The 17653-nt window shown below is 41.6% G+C and overlaps 1 protein-coding gene across 1 annotated transcript in view; it reads right to left on the bottom strand.

Moving 5' to 3' along the window:
- The window catches only part of LOC139415584 (solute carrier family 35 member F1-like), a 135050-nt gene that overhangs the window by 48574 nt on the left and 68823 nt on the right, over positions 1-17653 (bottom strand). The window contains exon 2 of the mRNA XM_071163695.1: positions 16289-16464. Within this exon, the coding sequence (XP_071019796.1) occupies positions 16289-16464 (176 nt within the window). The remainder of the gene's footprint in view (positions 1-16288; positions 16465-17653) is intronic.

Below are 17653 nucleotides of genomic sequence, written 5' to 3' on the forward strand. Positions count from 1 at the left end.
AATATATGCATTGAATTTCACTTAGAGGTGATTAATTAGGTAAAGGTCCACATGAATTTAAAAAATGAATACAAAAAAATGAATATTCTTGGTTTCCATCATGAATATATCTGTGAACTATTAACAGAGAAGAGGATGATGCTTATGGTTCCCTGACTGCTTATTTTCTGGGCACAAGTTCAAGCAGTTCAGCACAGATGGACGAGACAGGGCAAACACAAATAGAAATAATGTTTCTGCACATTTCTCCCCCCACCCCACCCCAGTCCTCAGGTTCTCCGCTCTGCAACGGGTTTGAGAGTTTCAGTGATTCTAACCATTATGGCTGTTCAGTCATTTCTTTTGGACAGGCTCCACCTGGCAAAGCCTGTCCCGCTCTCTCTGCTCTGACAGATTGGTACAGACGAATGCTGGCAGACATTCCCATTAATCTGTGAATCCTGAAAAACAATGGCTTAACCTGCTGGGCCATATGCTTGGGAGACATTATTGTGTTAGAGAAGAGAGAGAGAGAGCCTTCCAGGCATGTTGGTCCCCATGGTGGCAGATGGGAGATTCTGACACAAGGTGGCATTTGCTGTGTTGGGTCTCTGTGTAAACATAGGAGAAATTGGCGTGCTTAGCTCAAATGTTTGTAGTGACAAAAGGTCTTCGGGTGCCAGGTTCAAAAAGCATATACTTGAAGAAAGGAAAAAAACTCACCCACTGAAATATTATTTAAGTTAAGGTATTTTTTTTGCCTCAGAGGTCAAAAACAGACAATAGGCATTCACCCAAATTTATAGATGATGTCACATTGCAGTACTGCATCTTTCCTTCTTCACAATGATTCTTTACATACATTATTTACAGACATGTTCTACTATTTTCCACAAGAGCTTCAAAGTAAAAATGACAACAAACAAAGAAATAGGCACTTTGTTGCTCACAGGAAGCAACTTAACAGAAGTTCTTCATTCAGGACTCTAGGGCTCTCTGTAAGACATGGATTTAAAATCTCCCTCTGTAACAGCAATTTATCACCTACTATCGAACATGCTGACCACACCGCTCGCGTCCTGTGCATTGCAAAATACATTTACACATACAGTTGAAGTCGGAAGTTTACATACACCTTAGCCAAATACATTTAAACCCAGTCCCTGCCTTAGGTCAGTTAGGATTTACTTTATTTTAAGAATGTGAAATGTCAGAATAATAGTTGAGAGAATGATTTATTTCAGCATTTATTTCTTTCATCACATTCCCAGTGGCTCAGAAGTTTACATACACTCAATTAATATTTGGTAGCATTGCCTTTAAATTGTTTAACTAAATTGTTTCGGGTAGCCTTCCACAAGCTTCCCACAATAAGTTGGGTGAATTTTGGCCCATTCCTCCTGACAGAGCCGGTGTAACTGAGTCAGGTTTGTAGGCCTCCTTGCGCACACGCTTTTTCAGTTCTACCCACACATTTTCTATAGGATTGAGGTCAGGGCTTTGTGATGGCCACTCCAATACCTTGACTTTGTTGTCCTTAAGCCATTATGCCACAACTTTGGAAGTATGCTTGGGGTCATTGTCCATTTGGAAGACCCATTTGCGACAAGCTTTAACTTGCACATGGGGACATGTACGATCTTTGTCCCCAAGACTGATGTCTTGAGATGTTGCTTCAATACATCCACATAATTTTCCTACCTCATGATACAATCTATTTTGTGAAGTCCACCAGTCCCTTCTGCAGCAAAGCACCCCCACAACATGATGCTGAGTTCAGTGTGTCAAATCGGAGGGCCTGTTGTCCGAACCTCTGGCAGTCTCTATGGGGGTGCCACAGGGTTCAATTCTCGGGCCGACTCTCTTCTCTGTATACATCAATGATGTCGCTCTTGCTGCTGATGATTCTCTGATCCACCTCTACGCAGACGACATCATTCTGTATACCTCTGGCCCTTCTTTGGACACGGTGTTAACTAAAGTCCAGACGAGCTTCAATGCCATACAACTCTCCTTCCGTGGCCTCCAACTGCTCTTCAATGTAAGTAAAGCTAAATGCATGCTCTTCAACTGATCGCTGCCCGCACCTGCCCGCCCGTCCAGCATCACTACTCTGGACGGTTCTGACTTAGAATATGTAGACAACTACAAATATCTAGGTGTCTGACTAGACTGTAAACTCTCCTTCCACACTCACATTAAGCATCTCCAATCCAAAATTAAATCTAGAATCGGCTTCCTATTTCGCAACAAAGCATCCTTCACTCATGCTGCCAAACACACTCTCATAAAACTACCGATCCTCGACTTCGACAATGTCATTTACAAAATAGCCTCCAACACTCTACTCAACAAATTGGATGCAGTCTATCACAGTGCCATCCGTTTTGTCACCAAAGCCCCATATACTACCCACCACTACGCGACCTGTTCGCTCTCGTGGGCTGGCCCTCGCTTCATACTCGTCGTCAAACCCACTGGCTCCAGGTCATCTACAAGTCTCTGCTAGGTAAAGCCCTGCCTTATCTCAGCTCACTGGTCACCATCGCAGCACCCACCCATAGCACGTGCTCCAGCAGGTATATCTCACTGGTCACCCCCAAAGCCCATCCTTCGTTTGGCCACCTCGCATTCCAGTTCTCTGCTGCCAATGACTGGGACGAACTACAAAAATCACTGGAGCTGGAGACACATATCTCCCTCACTAGCTTTAAGCACCAGCTGTCATAGCAGCTCACAGATCACTGCACCTGTACATTGCCCATCTGTAAATAGCCCATCCAACTACCTCATCCCCATACTGTATTTATTTATTTATCTTGCTCCGTTGCACCCCAGAATCTCTACTTGCACATTCATCTTCTGCACATCTACCATTCCAGTGTTTAATTGCTATATTGTAATTACTTTGTGATAGGTGAGAATTGTCTGTTAATTGAATGATTAGAATATTCCGCCCTGAAACATATAATTGTATGGAATTGATTAGAATGTATAAAATCATAATCAATAAATGTGTAGTCCTAATCAGAATTAGGGTAAAGATAATGTGTCTTTATGGTATTATAAACACAGACTGTCTGAGCTTGGTGCCGACCTGACTAGAGATTGGGAGAGAACAGGGAGTACATGTCAAGAACAAGGTCACAAAGCTCTGGTGGCTGGGTAGCAGGACATGTGTGTGCGTATGGCTGTGTGGGCGTGAGAAGTCAGTATAAAATTAATTGTTTTGTATTCTTGACTTTAGAACATTCTCTGAATAAACGGTACTAACCTTTTGTATAAGCTGAGTCTTTGACTAATTATTTTTATACCCATGGTCTTACAAACCTCAGGAATTGGTCAGAGCTATTGATTGATTGTTATTATCATTGGGATTGGAAATTCTCTTTTCACTTTGCCACCATGGCCTATTTATTGCCTTGCCTCTCTTATCCTACCTCATTTGCACTCACTGTATATAGACTTTTTCTACTGTATTATTGACTGTATGTCTGTTTATTCCATGTGTAACTCTGTGTTGTTGTATGTGTCAAATTGCTTTGGCCAGGTCGCAGTTGCAAATGAGAACTTTTTCTCAACCAGCCTACCTGGTTAAATAAAGGTGAAATAATTTATTTAAAAAAATCTAATTTAAAATTTGGTTTCTTACTGTGCTCACCAAGACCTGTTCTGTTTTCATCTACAGTGAGCACAAAACATCTCTCTGCAACAATAAAATCTCATTGTAAAATCAATTTGACATTGGATGACATTTAAAAAAAAACTTCTGCTCTAGATCGTCATCAGTTACTCGAGTTAATAAAATGCTAAACGCATTCTTTGGCACATTAGAGCTAGCTCTGTCTGTGTGTATTTAATATCCTTCCCAATCAGTGAGGTTCAGTGCTGGGTAATTGCTGTAAAATTAAGAGGGAGAGGCAGCCACCACTGATGGTGCAGCCTGAGAAAAAACCTGCTATCAACCATCAGCATTAACTCAATGTAATTAATAACCAGCTCAGCGTATTAATATGAATAATCACCTCGCCTCACTTCCTGTGATAAGTGATGCACTTGAGAGAGTGGGGTGGAGGAGAGAGAGAGGCGAAGAAAGAGAGAGAGAAGCCTTGGGGGAGTGCCAGCTCGGCCTTCCTGCTGACCCCAATTCAGCTAGGCCACAGCGTAAATCGAATTTGAGTGGGGACAAGGGGGCCAGGAAGCCTTATTGGGAGCAGGGATGAAGGACAGTGAAAAGCTACCTAGCTGCCGGCGGAGAGGAGCTGAGCAACAATTCATTTCACAAGTCAGGAATAATAGAGTAGAGGCGCTGCTGCTGCTTACCCTTACACTTACAGTAGGTGGTGGTCAGAGCCAAAGGTTAGGAGGAAACCTGTGGACTAGTGGATAGTGAATTCAGTTAATCCCCCAAAAAACAGTGGGATTGTGGGTTGTAAAAGCACTATGAGGTCAAAGCTGTTGCAGTTTAAGCACTTGGTTGGTTAGGCTATGCGTTTGTTGTTGATGTTTTGTTTTTCAGCGCAGCTCAGAATAAACTGGTGTCTTGATCAAAAAACATTGTTGGTTATGAGAGGGTTATTAATTTATTCATATTACTGATCTGTTACTCTAATAACTTTAGTTACAAGTGAGTGAGACAACAGAACTTGGGCTGTTGGCTGCAGAGCCGGGGGTAGGCAGCTGCTCCTGTTGTAGTCTCCCTTCCAGTAAGGCACTCAACCATCACTATTCATTCTGTGCATGGTCATGCTTACCGCTGCTCCCTATTACAGCCAGACTCTGTCTATGGCCTTACACAACAAAGAACGGGAGCAATTTGGCAGAGGTGCCTCTTGGAAAAGTAGCCACGCTGTCTAACAGTGAGCAGCTTGCTCGGAAATAATATGTTTGTATATTTAGAATTACGTATATTATAACTACTGACAATGTCACACCCTGATCTGTTTCACTTGTCCTTGTCTCCACCCCCCTCCAGTTGTCACCCATCTTCCCCACTTATCCTCTGGGTATTTATACCTGTGTTTTCTGTCTGTCTGTGCCAGTTCATCTTGTTTGTTCAAGTCAACCAGCGTTTTTGTCTCAGCTCCTGTTTTTCCCCAGTCTCTCATTTTCTCATCCTCCTGGTTTTGACTCTTGCCTGTCCTGACTGAGCCCGCCTGCCTGCCCCTGACCTTGAGCCTGCCTGCTGCCCTGTACCGTTTTGGACTCTTTCCTTTCCCTGACGCTTGAACGTCAACGTTCCCTTGAACGTTCCCTGACCTGCCTTTTGTCTATCCCTTGGATGGTAAAAATACCAGAGCTCAAACCATCTGCCTCCTGCGTCTGCATTGCGTCTCGCCTTGTGTCGTTATAGACAACTGCATACAGTACCAGTAAAAAGTTTGAACACACCTACTCATTCAAGGGGTTTTTCTTTAATATTTTCTACATTGTAGAATAATAGTGAAGACATCAAAACTATGAAACAACACATATGGAATCATGTATTAACCAAAAAAAGTGTTCAAAATATATTTTAGATTCTTCAAAGTAGCCATCCTTTGCCTTGATGACAGCTTTGCACACTCTTGGCATGCGCGAGCAGTGTGGGTGCAATAATTGAATAATATAGATTTCTAAATTTATTTTGCAACACTCGCTCACTGTTATAGGAACGCGCTCACCGGCCAAGAACACGCACTGTCATGGATGCAAGGTCCGATCACTTCTGAAACCAATGTAATGAAACAGTCTCGAACCCTTAACCTTCTAGCCTGAAGTCCAGCGCACTATCGACTGTGCAGCAAAAGCATGCTCCAGCGGCACAGTCGATAGCACGCTGGACTTCGGGCTAGAAGGTCGAGGGTGTCTGTCGTTACAATAACACACATACATTAATTATTAATTTTGGTTGCCTATCCTGACAAAGTATTTGACTCTGAACTTGCAAATTCTGACCGGATTACATAATGATGGTTGCTTGGCTCTATGTTACCGGGTAGCAGCTGCAAAGGAAGGAGGACGCGGGCAGTTCTAGTTCTATTTAACTCATGAACGCTCGCTCAGTCTGAGCAAAATTATTGCCATAGAATTACTCTCCAAGGACTGTGTTTTTGACGGTGACTACCTGCTGCTTCAGAGGACCGAAAAGACTGGAAAGAGAACACTCTTTACCATATATAAGTAAATATTGTTAAATAGGAATAAATTATTTAAGTGTTTTTAGATTGAAGTTGTTAGCTACTTACTGCCTAGTCAGCTAACTAGCTAGCCAACCAGACAGTTTAATTTAGGTAACGTTAGCTAGCTAACTAGCTACTGTAACTGTTATTGTAGCTTTCTGTTCGTATTGTAATGAAACAGGAAGGGAGCAGGTCTCGAACCATTGCCCTTCTAGCCCGAAGTCCAGCACGCTATCGACTGAGCCGCAAAAGCATGCTTGAGCATAGTCAATATCCGCGCTTATAAACCCAGGGTTGTTACACTACTCCCTCCTTTCAAAGAGCGCGTTCAAAGAGCACGTCTTTGTTACACTACTCCCTCCGTGTAAGACTCAACGTCTTACACGGAACCCAAACCGGCTGCCAGCGTGTGCCATCTTGCATACATTTATTTTGTCCCACTACACCAAACGCGATCATGACACACAGGTTAAAATGTCATAACAAACTCTGAACCAATTACATTAATTTGGGGACAGGTCGAAAAGCATTAAAAGGCAAGTTAGCTAGTTAGCCTGCACTTGTTAGCTAATTTGTCATATTTAGCTAGCTTGCTGTTGCTAGTTAATTTGTCCTGGGATATAAACATTGAGTTGTTATTTTACCTGAAATATACAAGGTCCTCTACTCCGACAATTAATCCACACCTAAAACGGTCAACCGAATCGTTTCTAGTCATCTCTCCTCCTTCCAGGCATTTTCTTCTTTGAACGTATATGGTGATTGGCATCTAAACTTTCATAGTATTACCACGAAGAACGGCAACACAGTTTGTCTTTCAAGCACCCACGTGGGTATAACCAATGAGGAGATGGCACGTGGGTACCTGCTTCTATAAACTAATGAGGAGATGGGAGAGGCAGGACTTGCAGCTCGATCTGCGTCAGAAATATAAAGGACTTTTATTTTAGTCCTTGGCAACGCAGACGCTCGTTGACACGCGCAAGCAGTCTGGGTGCAATAATTGAATAACATAGATTTCTACATTTATTTTGCAATGCTCGCGCACTTTCCAACCAGGCGAAGCACTATGAAAGCACCACTGATCTCAACAAGAGGTGCAACATTCAGAGAAATTCACAATTCAGGGTAACGTTAAGCAGTTAACTTCTATTAGATATCTGGACGGATATAACTTTGTACAACCATTTTTCATCTAGCTAGTTGGTAATCTACAGTACATGTTGCTAGCTATACATATAGTTCAGTGGAGGCTGCTGAGGGGAGGATGGCTCATAATGTATGGAATGGTATCATACACGTGGTTTCCATGTGGTTGATACCATTCAATTGACTCCATTCCAGCCATTCCCTCAGCAGCTGTAGTTATATCAGCTGATGTAGTTATATGTCTGTCATATTGAGGTATCTAGCTATAAGTTAAACCTGATCAATCAAATGGATAGGTGTAAGCAAGTATGGTAATTCCAAATGTTCTTAACTTGGTGTCTTCACTAGACAGAGAGAGAGAGAGATGGGAGGGGGAAGAACGTTTTTTTTTAAAGGATGAAAGTGAGAGAGAGGGAGAGAGGTGGGAAGAGAGTGGAAGACAGAGAGAGAGAGAGATGGGAGGGGGAAGAACGTTTTTTTTTAAAGGATGAAAGTGAGAGAGAGGGAGAGAGGTGGGAAGAGAGTGGAAGACAGAGAGAGAGATGGAGAGCGAGAAAGACAGCAGTTCAAATGTATTTTATTTAACTAGGCAAGTCAGTTAAGAACAAATTCTTATTTACAATGATGGCCTATGTACTTAGACTTAAGTATTTCAACAACTCTTCTCTTACAACTTGTTAGGCAATCATATGTACCTACAGGGAAGGATGGTCAGCCACATAGGAGGGTGATTTTTACTATTGAAAAGGAGGCCATGCTGACCGAGATCCAAGCTGGTCATTTTGGAGTGAAGCACATGACTGCCAATATCAACATACACTTCTTCTGATGGGGAATTGTCAAGGAGGTGGACAGCTAGGCAAGTTAAATAACCTTTTGTTTATCAATCACATTCTGTTTGTCACACCCTGATATGTTTCACCTGTCTTTGTGCTTGTTTCCACCCCCCTCCAGGTGTTGCCCATCTTCCCCATCATCCCCTGTGTATTTATACCTATGTTCTCCGTTTGTCTGTTGCCTGTTCGTTTTGCTTGTGAAACCTACCAGCGTTTGTTCCCTTGCGCCCGTCTGTTTCTTGCTCCTGTATCCTAGTCCTTTTGACCCCTCCTTTTGACCCTTCTGCCTGCCTTGAGTCTGCCTGCCATTTTATACCTTGGCCCACCTCACTGTATAATTGACCCCTGCCTGCCCTGACCCTGAAACTGCCTGCCGTTCTGGACCATTTACCCATGCCTGCCCTGACCCTGAAACTGCCCGCCGTTCTGGACCCTTTACCCCTGCCTGCCCTGACCCTGAAACTGCCTGCCGTTCTGGACCCTTTACCCCTGCCTGCCCTGACCCTGAAACTGCCTGCCGTTCTGGACCCTTTACCCCTGCCTGCCCTGACCCTGAAACTGCCTGCCGTTCTGGACCCTTTACCCCTGCCTGCCCTGAACCTGAAACTGCCTGCCGTTCTGGACCCTTTACCCCTGCCTGCCCTGACCCTGAAATTGCCTGCCGTTCTGGACCCTTTACCCCTGCCTGCCCTGACCCTGAAACTGCCTGCCGTTCTGGACCCTTTACCCCTGCCTGCCCTGACCCTGAAACTGCCTGCCGTTCTGGACCCTTTACCCCTGCCTGCCCTGACCCTGAAACTTCCTGCCGTTCTGGACCCTTTACCCCTGCCTGCCCTGACCCTGAAACTGCCTGCCGTTCTGGACCCTTTACCCCTGCCTGCCCTGACCCTGAAACTGCCTGCCGTTCTGGACCCTTTACTCCTGCCTGCCTTTGACATGTCGTTTGCCTGCCCCTGTATTAGAAATAAACTGTTTTGTTTCTTCGACACTGTCTGCATCTGGGTCATACCTGAAACGTGATACTATTATGTCTGAAATTATTATGATTTCAATCAATGTCATCTCAAAGAGCATACAATGTTTCAATTTGTCACTTTTTACTTAAAAGGTCAGTACCCTGTCTAGCCTGCCAGGGCAAAGACTGTGGCGCCGGTGTTGAAGCCTATCAAAGTTGTTTCACCATGGCACATGATCGGTAAGTGTCCCAATTCAAATTTTAAAATGATAAGTTGCTTTGTAATGGTTGCTTTATTTGACCACAGCAGAGTTCAATATTATGTGTGTGTGTGTGTGTGTCAATATCCTTACAAATGTGAAAATCTGCATACTTGTCACGTTCTGACCATAGTTCTGTTAATATCTTACATTGTCAATAGATATTGCTTTCCTACCCTCTCCTCCAGGTTTGGTGAATGGACCAACCAGACCCTCAAGATTGACATGGGCAAGTCCTTTGATTGGTACCAGGAAGGGTGGGAGAACAACCTGAAGGTAATTCTCTTTGCACACAACAGCAGGTCTTCACCGAGTACGAACAGGAGCCACAGCTGTTGACTGAGGTAAACAATGCCATTGTATATACAATTATTGTATATACTGTAGTCTTTCAAATGTGTGATCGACTTAGTGTTGTTGTTTGTCTATTGCTATTTTTGCATAACGTACTTTCAGATCACTTATGTGGTGGAAGTTGTCGAACCAGATCAGAATGCCTTCGAGTACTACCTTCAGGCACGGAGTGAGAAGGACGTGGAGGTTTTTGACCAGGTAAAAATGATTGTCTGCTGTTAATTTATTTTCTGGACCTCCACGAGATATGTAAGAAATGTATTTGTAATATGAATTATAATTGCATTTATTCCTGTTATCAATCAAGTTGAGACAACATGGACAAGGCGCAGGAGAAGGCGCAGGAGAGCAACCGGAGCAGAATCAAGAAGGGGACTAAGTGCTACGACATCCGGGCGAAGGAAGGCAAGACCTGGGAAACCTCGCTGCTCTTTCACCTCCTAGCTGAGGTCACCATCTGTTAAAGTGAATATAAAAAATATCATAACTATTTGCATTTGCACACAAAATAACCTGAAGCTAGTTTTAGTTTCCCTAACACTGATATATTTTATGACGCCCTACACTTCAGTGAAGCCCAATAGATAAAGCTAGTTAAGTTAGTTAGTTAAAGTTAGTTAAGCTTTGGTTGCCATTTGAGAAGGCAAGAAATGATAGTTATGCTGAGCTTATAAAAATGTACCTCTTCAATTTACCTCTTCAAGTTACTTTAGGACCATCAACTGTCTGAGCCCCCCAGGAGGTATCCCATCCACCAGAAGCAGTGAGTTTGGATCAGTCTGATTCTCTGGTCTTCTTGGTCGGATGCGGACAAGCTTGAAGTAGACTATACCTTCCTTAAGTGTTGAAAAGTACATATCTCCCATTTATAACACTGCACTAATCAAATCTTCTCACCGTAAATCTGTGTTTGCTTGTTTACGTCTGTCTTCTAACCTGTTCCCTTTAACTCTGCTGCTGTTCTCCAGGACCTAGGGGTTCTGCCCAACACACAGACATGGATCCACCTGATGTCCTCCATTACCTGTTCTCCAGGACCTAGGGGTTCTGCCCAACACCCAGACATGGATCCACCTGATGTCCTCCATTACCTGTTCTCCAGGACCTAGGGGTTCTGCCCAACAACCAGACATGGATCCACCTGATGTCCTCCATTACCTGTTCTCCAGGACCTAGGGGTTCTGCCCAACACCCAGACATGGATCCACCTGATGTCCTCCATTACCTGTTCTCCAGGACCTAGGGGTTCTGCCCAACACCCAGACATGGATCCACCTGTCCTCCATTACCAATCACCCTCCAACTTTTCATTATATCATCTACAGCTACTGTTATTGTCATGTTGTCATCTGCCAAGAAAGTTTATGCTCTCTCATACTGGGCACATAATGTGACATACACATATAACCACTGAGGTCTCCCTCTTCAAATCCCCCTTCTGAGACTGGCTGCCTGTTGAGAACAAGTGACAGGCAGAACCTCCCACCCACACAACAACCACCTGCTCTATATTCCACACACCAGAATTCAGTATTTTAGTCTGATTGCCATGTGAGTGTAGAAAAAAATCTATGAAAATAAATTAAATGACACACCTTATGTATTAAAATCTTAAATATTGCCAGGTTGGTTTTCACAGCTGTTTCACAAGGTGTTCATTATTGTAAGTTATCCTATGATTTTATTTATTTGCTCCACATTATTCATTGTTGTGTCCTAGGACCTACTAGATACGTGTTTATTCAACCACAAGGGTTTACTATATATTCAACCACAAGGGTGTATTAATGTGTTATGTGAGATTGAAAACATATATCATAAGAGAGGACTACTGAAATGATATTATTTCAGTGTAGATAAGAGACTGGGCAGGTTAAAATGAAAACATGACAGCCAGACAAGCCAGCGTATAAATCCAACAGATTTGCATATGAATGGAGTGGAAATGAGCTGACTTTGTGTTCTGTAAGATAAGTAACTTTAAAGTGTCAAGCAGATTACTCATTTTCTTTGCCATTTCAAATCAAATGTATTGGTCACATACACATATTTAGCAGATGTTATTGCGGGTGTAGCGAAATGCTTGGAACACTGCACTCATCCGTCAAATTTACAAACCGTAACATTTAAAAGACATGGATTTCATGTTGTACTTGTCAACAAGGTACCCAAAAGTAGTTCGAAGTAATGTTTTCATTTTATTAGCTAAACAAAACTTGTTAAAACAGTAAAATTATCACGGAAATCAGCCTTGTTTGCATAGCGATGATGAAAGTCAGTAGATAACACAAACCCCAGCTGCAAACTGTCTCCAGTTTATACAAGTCCTTTCCTGTCCAATTCATCTCCAGCTCGTATCCCATTAAGCATAGCAAATATATAATGTAATCTAGTTTGATTAGATGCACCGAGAGGACAGGGTTTTTACAATAAACAGCCTTCAGAAAGTATTCACCACCCTTGAATTTTAACAAATTTTGTTGTGTTACAGCTAAGATTTAAAATGTATTAAAAATAGATTTTGTCACTGGCCTACACAATAAATACCCCATAATGTCAAAGTGGAATTATGTTTTGACAAATTACATAAAAAACGTAGACCTGAAATGTCTCGAGTCAATAAGTATTCAACCCCTTTGTTATGGCAAGCCTAAATAAGTTCAGGAGTAAAATAATGACTTTAATGGCTGTGATAGGAGAAAACTGAGAAAGCAATCCTGTACAGACGAAAAAAATATTCCAAAACAGGAAAAAAAACAAAAAAACAACCTCACCCGAACATCCTCCTCAAACTCCTGCTGACTTTCGCAGATTCTGCCTTTAATTTCCTGAAGTTGCCGGTAATAGGCTACAATTGGAGTCTGCAACCTTTCTCATGTGGAATGCCAATTTATTTTACAATTTCTACCGATCTGCATGCCAGTTATGGTTTTCATATGCACATTTTCATGGAACAGTTTAATTTCATTTATAATAATGTCTTCGTATCTCAAAAGCATTGTCATGTGGTTAATCAAAATTCTATTGAAATCTAAGAGGTCTGTCCATGATAAAGTGCTGCTTTCTTGACATCTACAGTGCCTTCAGAAAGAATTCATACCCTTAGATTTATTCCACATTTTGTTGTGTTACAGACTGAATTCAAAATGGATTAAATATACATTTTTCCCTCGCCAATCCACACACAATACCCCATAAAGATAAAGTGTAAACATGTTTTTAGACATTTATTAAAAATGAAATACAGTTTCCGCCATCAGCTCTACATTACCCTATCTAGATTGCACAAGTTCAACCCTGATGTTTTAGATGTGGCTCTGATGAAGGAACATTCCTCCAATCCACTTGGCAGTGTTCAAAACTACAAAGGGGGTATGCGATACCATATTCTCCATATTCTCAATTCATGGGGTTCCATTCCCTTTAGTCCCGGAGGTCTGTCTACTGGGTAACTTTTCTAATTCCAATCTTAGGCAAAGCCATACTATAAAGCTAATAGAAATATTGCTAGCGATTGCCAAGAAATGTATTGCCTTGAAATGGAAATTTCGGTTTCCCCCCTGCGAGTTGCAATGTGCCTATCAGAAGTAAAAAGTTGTGTCCCACTGGAGAAAATCACTTACTGCTTGAGGAATAAGTTAGACATTTGACAAAATTTGGCACTGATTGTATCTCTAAATAATCCTCACGTAATGTTTCACATGTAGCCTACGGCAGGTATTATTACTTTCATTTATTGTGTATATATATATATATATATATATATATATATATATATATATATATATATATATATATATATATATATATATATATATATATATATATATATATATATATATATATGGTTATTGTAAGATTATTGTCACTGTTATATTGTCTAATATCTTTTTATTTTTGTTTTGAATGTTCTTAATTGGAAAATGCTAAAATAAAAAATACAAATTAATGAATGAAATGCATAATTCTCATTTACACGAGTGTTCACACCCCTGAGTCAATACATGTTAGAATCATAATTGTATGTGTGGGGTACAGAGATGAGGTAGTCATTCAAAAATCATGTTAAACAGTATTATTGCATACAGAGTGAGTCCATGCAACTCATTATGTGACTTGTTAAGCACATTTCCACTCCTGAACTTATTTAGGCTTGCAATAACAAAGGGGTTGAATACGTTTTGACTCAAGACACTTCACAGCTTTTCATTTTTTATTAATTTGTACAAATGTTGAAAAACATAATTCCACTTTAACAATACAGCGTATTGTGTGCAGGCCAGTGACAAAAAACGACATTTAATCCATTTTAAATTCAGGCTGCAACAAAGTCAAGGTGTGTGAATACTTTCAGAAGGCACTGTAAATCAACCAGACAGGTCCTACAGGCCCTTTTGTCATACCTGGACTACTACCCAGTTGTGTGGTCATGTATGGTAAAGAAGGACACACAGTTGAAGTCGCAAGTTTACATACACTTAGGTTGGAGTCATTAAAAGTCACTTTTCAACCATTCCATAAATTTCTTGTTAACAAACTATAGTTTTGGCAAGTCGATTAGGACATCTACTTTGTGCATGACAAGTAATTTTTCCAACAATTGTTTACAGACAGATTATTTCACTGTATCACAATTGTAGTGGGTCAGAAGTTTACATACACTAAGTTGACTGTGCCTTTTAACAGCGTGGAAAATGTAATGGCCTAGAAGCTTCTGATAGGCTAATTGACATCATTTGAGTTTATTGGAGGTGTACCTGTGGGTGTATTTCAAGGCCGACTTTCAAACTCAGTGCCTCTGTGCTTGACATCACGGGAAAATCAAAAGAAATCAGCCATGAAATCAGAGAAAAAAATTGTAGACCTCCACAAGTCTGGTTCATCCTTGGGAGCAATTTCCAAACGCCTGAAGGTACCACGTTCATCTGTACAAACAATAGTACGCAAGTATAAACACCATGGGACCACACAGCCGTCATTCTGCTCAGGAAAGAGGCGTGTTCTGTCTCCTAGAGATGAATGTACTTTGGTGCAAAAAGTGCAAATCAATCCCAGAACAACAGCAAAGGACCTTGTGAAGATGTTGGAGGAAACAGGTACAAAAGTATCTATATCCACAGTAAAACAAGTCCTATAACGACAAACTGAAAGGCCACTCAGCAAGGAAGAAGCCACTTCTCCAAAACCGCCATTAAAAATCCAGACTATGGTTTGCAACTGCACATGGGGAAAATATTGTACTTTTTGGAGAAATGTCCTCTGGTCTGATGAAACAAAAATAGAACTGTTTGGCCATCGTTATGTTTGGAGGAAAAAGGGGGAGGCATGCATGCCGAAGAACACCATCCCAACCGTGAAGCACAGGGGTGGCAGCATCATGTTGTGGGGGTGCTTTGCTGCAGGAGGGACTGGTGCACTTCACAAAATAGATGGCATCATGAGGGAGGAAAACTATGTGGATATATTAAAGCAACATCTCAAGACACCAGTCAGGAAGTTAAAGCTTGGTCGCAAATGGGTCTTCCAAATGGAAAATGACCCAAAGCATACTTCCAAAGTTGTGGCAAAATGGCTTAAGGACAACAAAGTCCAGATGTGTAGTGGCCATCACAAAGCCCTGTCCTCAATCCTATAGAAAATGTGTGGGCAGAACTGAAAAAGCGTGTGTGAGCAAGGAGGCCTGCAAACCTGACTCAGTTACACCAGCTGTGTCAGGAGGAATGGGCCAAAATTCACCCAACTTATTGTGGGAAGCTTGTGGAAGGCTACAAGAAACGTTTGACCCAAGTTAAACCATTGAAAGGCAATGCTACCAAATACTAATTGAGTGTATGTACTTCTGACCCACTGGGAATGTGATGAAAGAAATAAAAGCTGAAATAAATAATTCTCTCTACTATTATTCTGACATTTCACATTCTTAAAATAAAGTGGTGATCCTAACTGACCTAAAACAGGGGATTTTTGTTTGGATTAAATGTCAGGAATTGTGAAAACTGAGTTTAAATGTATTTGGCGTAAGGTGTAAGTAAACTTCCTACTTCAACTGTAGGAAGATTAAAGTTTGACCAGAACAGAGCAGCACGTATTGCACTTAGATTTACATGGAGGGCAAATGTCAGTGGTATGCGTGTCAATTTCTCCTGGCTCAAAGTTGAGGAGAGACTGACTGGTCTTTGTCCGAGGTGTTGATGGGTTAAAGGTATCAAACTGTCTATTCAAGTTCAGACACTCATCGGTACCACACAAGACTTACAGCCAGAGGTCTCGTCACAGTCCCCAGGTCCAGCACAGAGGCTTGGAAACGCACAGTATTAAATAGAGCCATGACTACATGAAACTCTGCCAGCCCTGGTAACTCAAGCTAGCATTAAAACCAGTTTCAAAAAACTGATAAAAGAACACCTTGCTGGGTACTGTGAAGAGAGACATTTTTTTATATTTTGTATTGTATTTTGCATTATATTATGTAGTGTTATGTATATTATTATTTGTGTTTTGTTTCCTGTTTGGACCCCAGGAAGAATTGGGGAACATAATAAAATATTGTGTCTGTGTGTGCCTCCATGACTACATGCGTGTCCAGTGTCGTACCTTGCCTGACGGCGAGCGTGGTGGTGTAGACTAGGAACAGCAGGATGTAGTTGAGAAAGCTCTGGAACACGGGCGTGTTGGCGTGGTATTCATGAGCCAGGTACTTGCTGGTCAGCCCGATGCCACAGACGAGCAGAGACAGGACCTGACCCAGAGCCAGAGTTACCAGAAGTTCCCTGGAGAGGAGAGGCAGGATAGAAGACAGTGTTACTACACACTGGCATTGCAGTACAGCTACTAAACCATAGACTGGAAAGGGCATTGGAACGCAGCTTGTGTACTACAGTACATTCCCTTGACCTTTTCCACATTTTGTTACGTTACAGCCTTATTCGAAAATGTATGAAATTATTTTCTTATTTCAATCCACACAATACCACATAACGACAAATAAAAAACAGGTTTTTAGAAGTGTTAACAAATTCATAAAAACATAAAAAAATATCACATTTACATAAGTATTCAGACCCTTTACTCAGTACTTTGTTGAAGCACCTTTGGCAGCGATAACAGCCTCGAGTCTTCTTGGGTATGACGTTTGTCGTGGTAATTATTCTAATCAAAGGAGAGACTTTTAGATTTCTTCAAAACTAGCAAACTTTATTAATAAATACTACAGTAATGGAGCGTTAACGTTCACCCAATGTTGTAAAGTTAAAACCCAAATAAACAGGGTTAGGTTACAACTCTTTATAGTCTGCCTGAGTCCTTGTGACAAAGAACATATGTAGAAATTATACAAAAAAGGTACATTGTCCTCTCATTCAACAGAAATCAAGATTTAAATTACACCAAATGTTCTGTTTCTAGTTCATTTACTGCTTGTTTATACAGAAATACTAATGTAACATAGGATACTAGGCCCTTCCCTCAGAATAATGGAGTCCAGTATTCATCTGCCATGTGGTAGAAATAAACTGGAGGGAGGGTCTGCCTGGCACTGGCAGACAGGCACACAGACACTAATCATAGAATGGAATGCAGTCTTCAGCTTATCACCAAGCCATCATAAAACTACTTTCAGCGTTAAACCTCAGAGGCTCCCCTCAGAAAAACAGATTGTGAATGTACTAATATAGGAATACATTCTAATATAAAAGTAATGTGATTAACATAATGTTGTAATTCTACAACACGCTACAACCTTGGCACACCTATATTTGGAGAGTTTCTCCCATTCTTCTCTGCAGATCTTCTCAAGCTCTGTCAGGTTGGATGGGGAGCGTCGCTGCACAGTTATTTTCAGGTCTCTCCAGAGATGCGCGATCGGGTTCAAGCTGGGCCACTCGAGGACATTCAGAGACTTGTCCTGAAGCCACTCCTGTGTTGTCTTGGCTGTGTGCTTAGGGTCGTTGTCCTTCTGGA

The sequence above is a fragment of the Oncorhynchus clarkii genome, chromosome 8, assembly GCF_045791955.1.
Source record: "Oncorhynchus clarkii lewisi isolate Uvic-CL-2024 chromosome 8, UVic_Ocla_1.0, whole genome shotgun sequence".
NCBI lineage: Eukaryota > Metazoa > Chordata > Actinopteri > Salmoniformes > Salmonidae > Oncorhynchus > Oncorhynchus clarkii.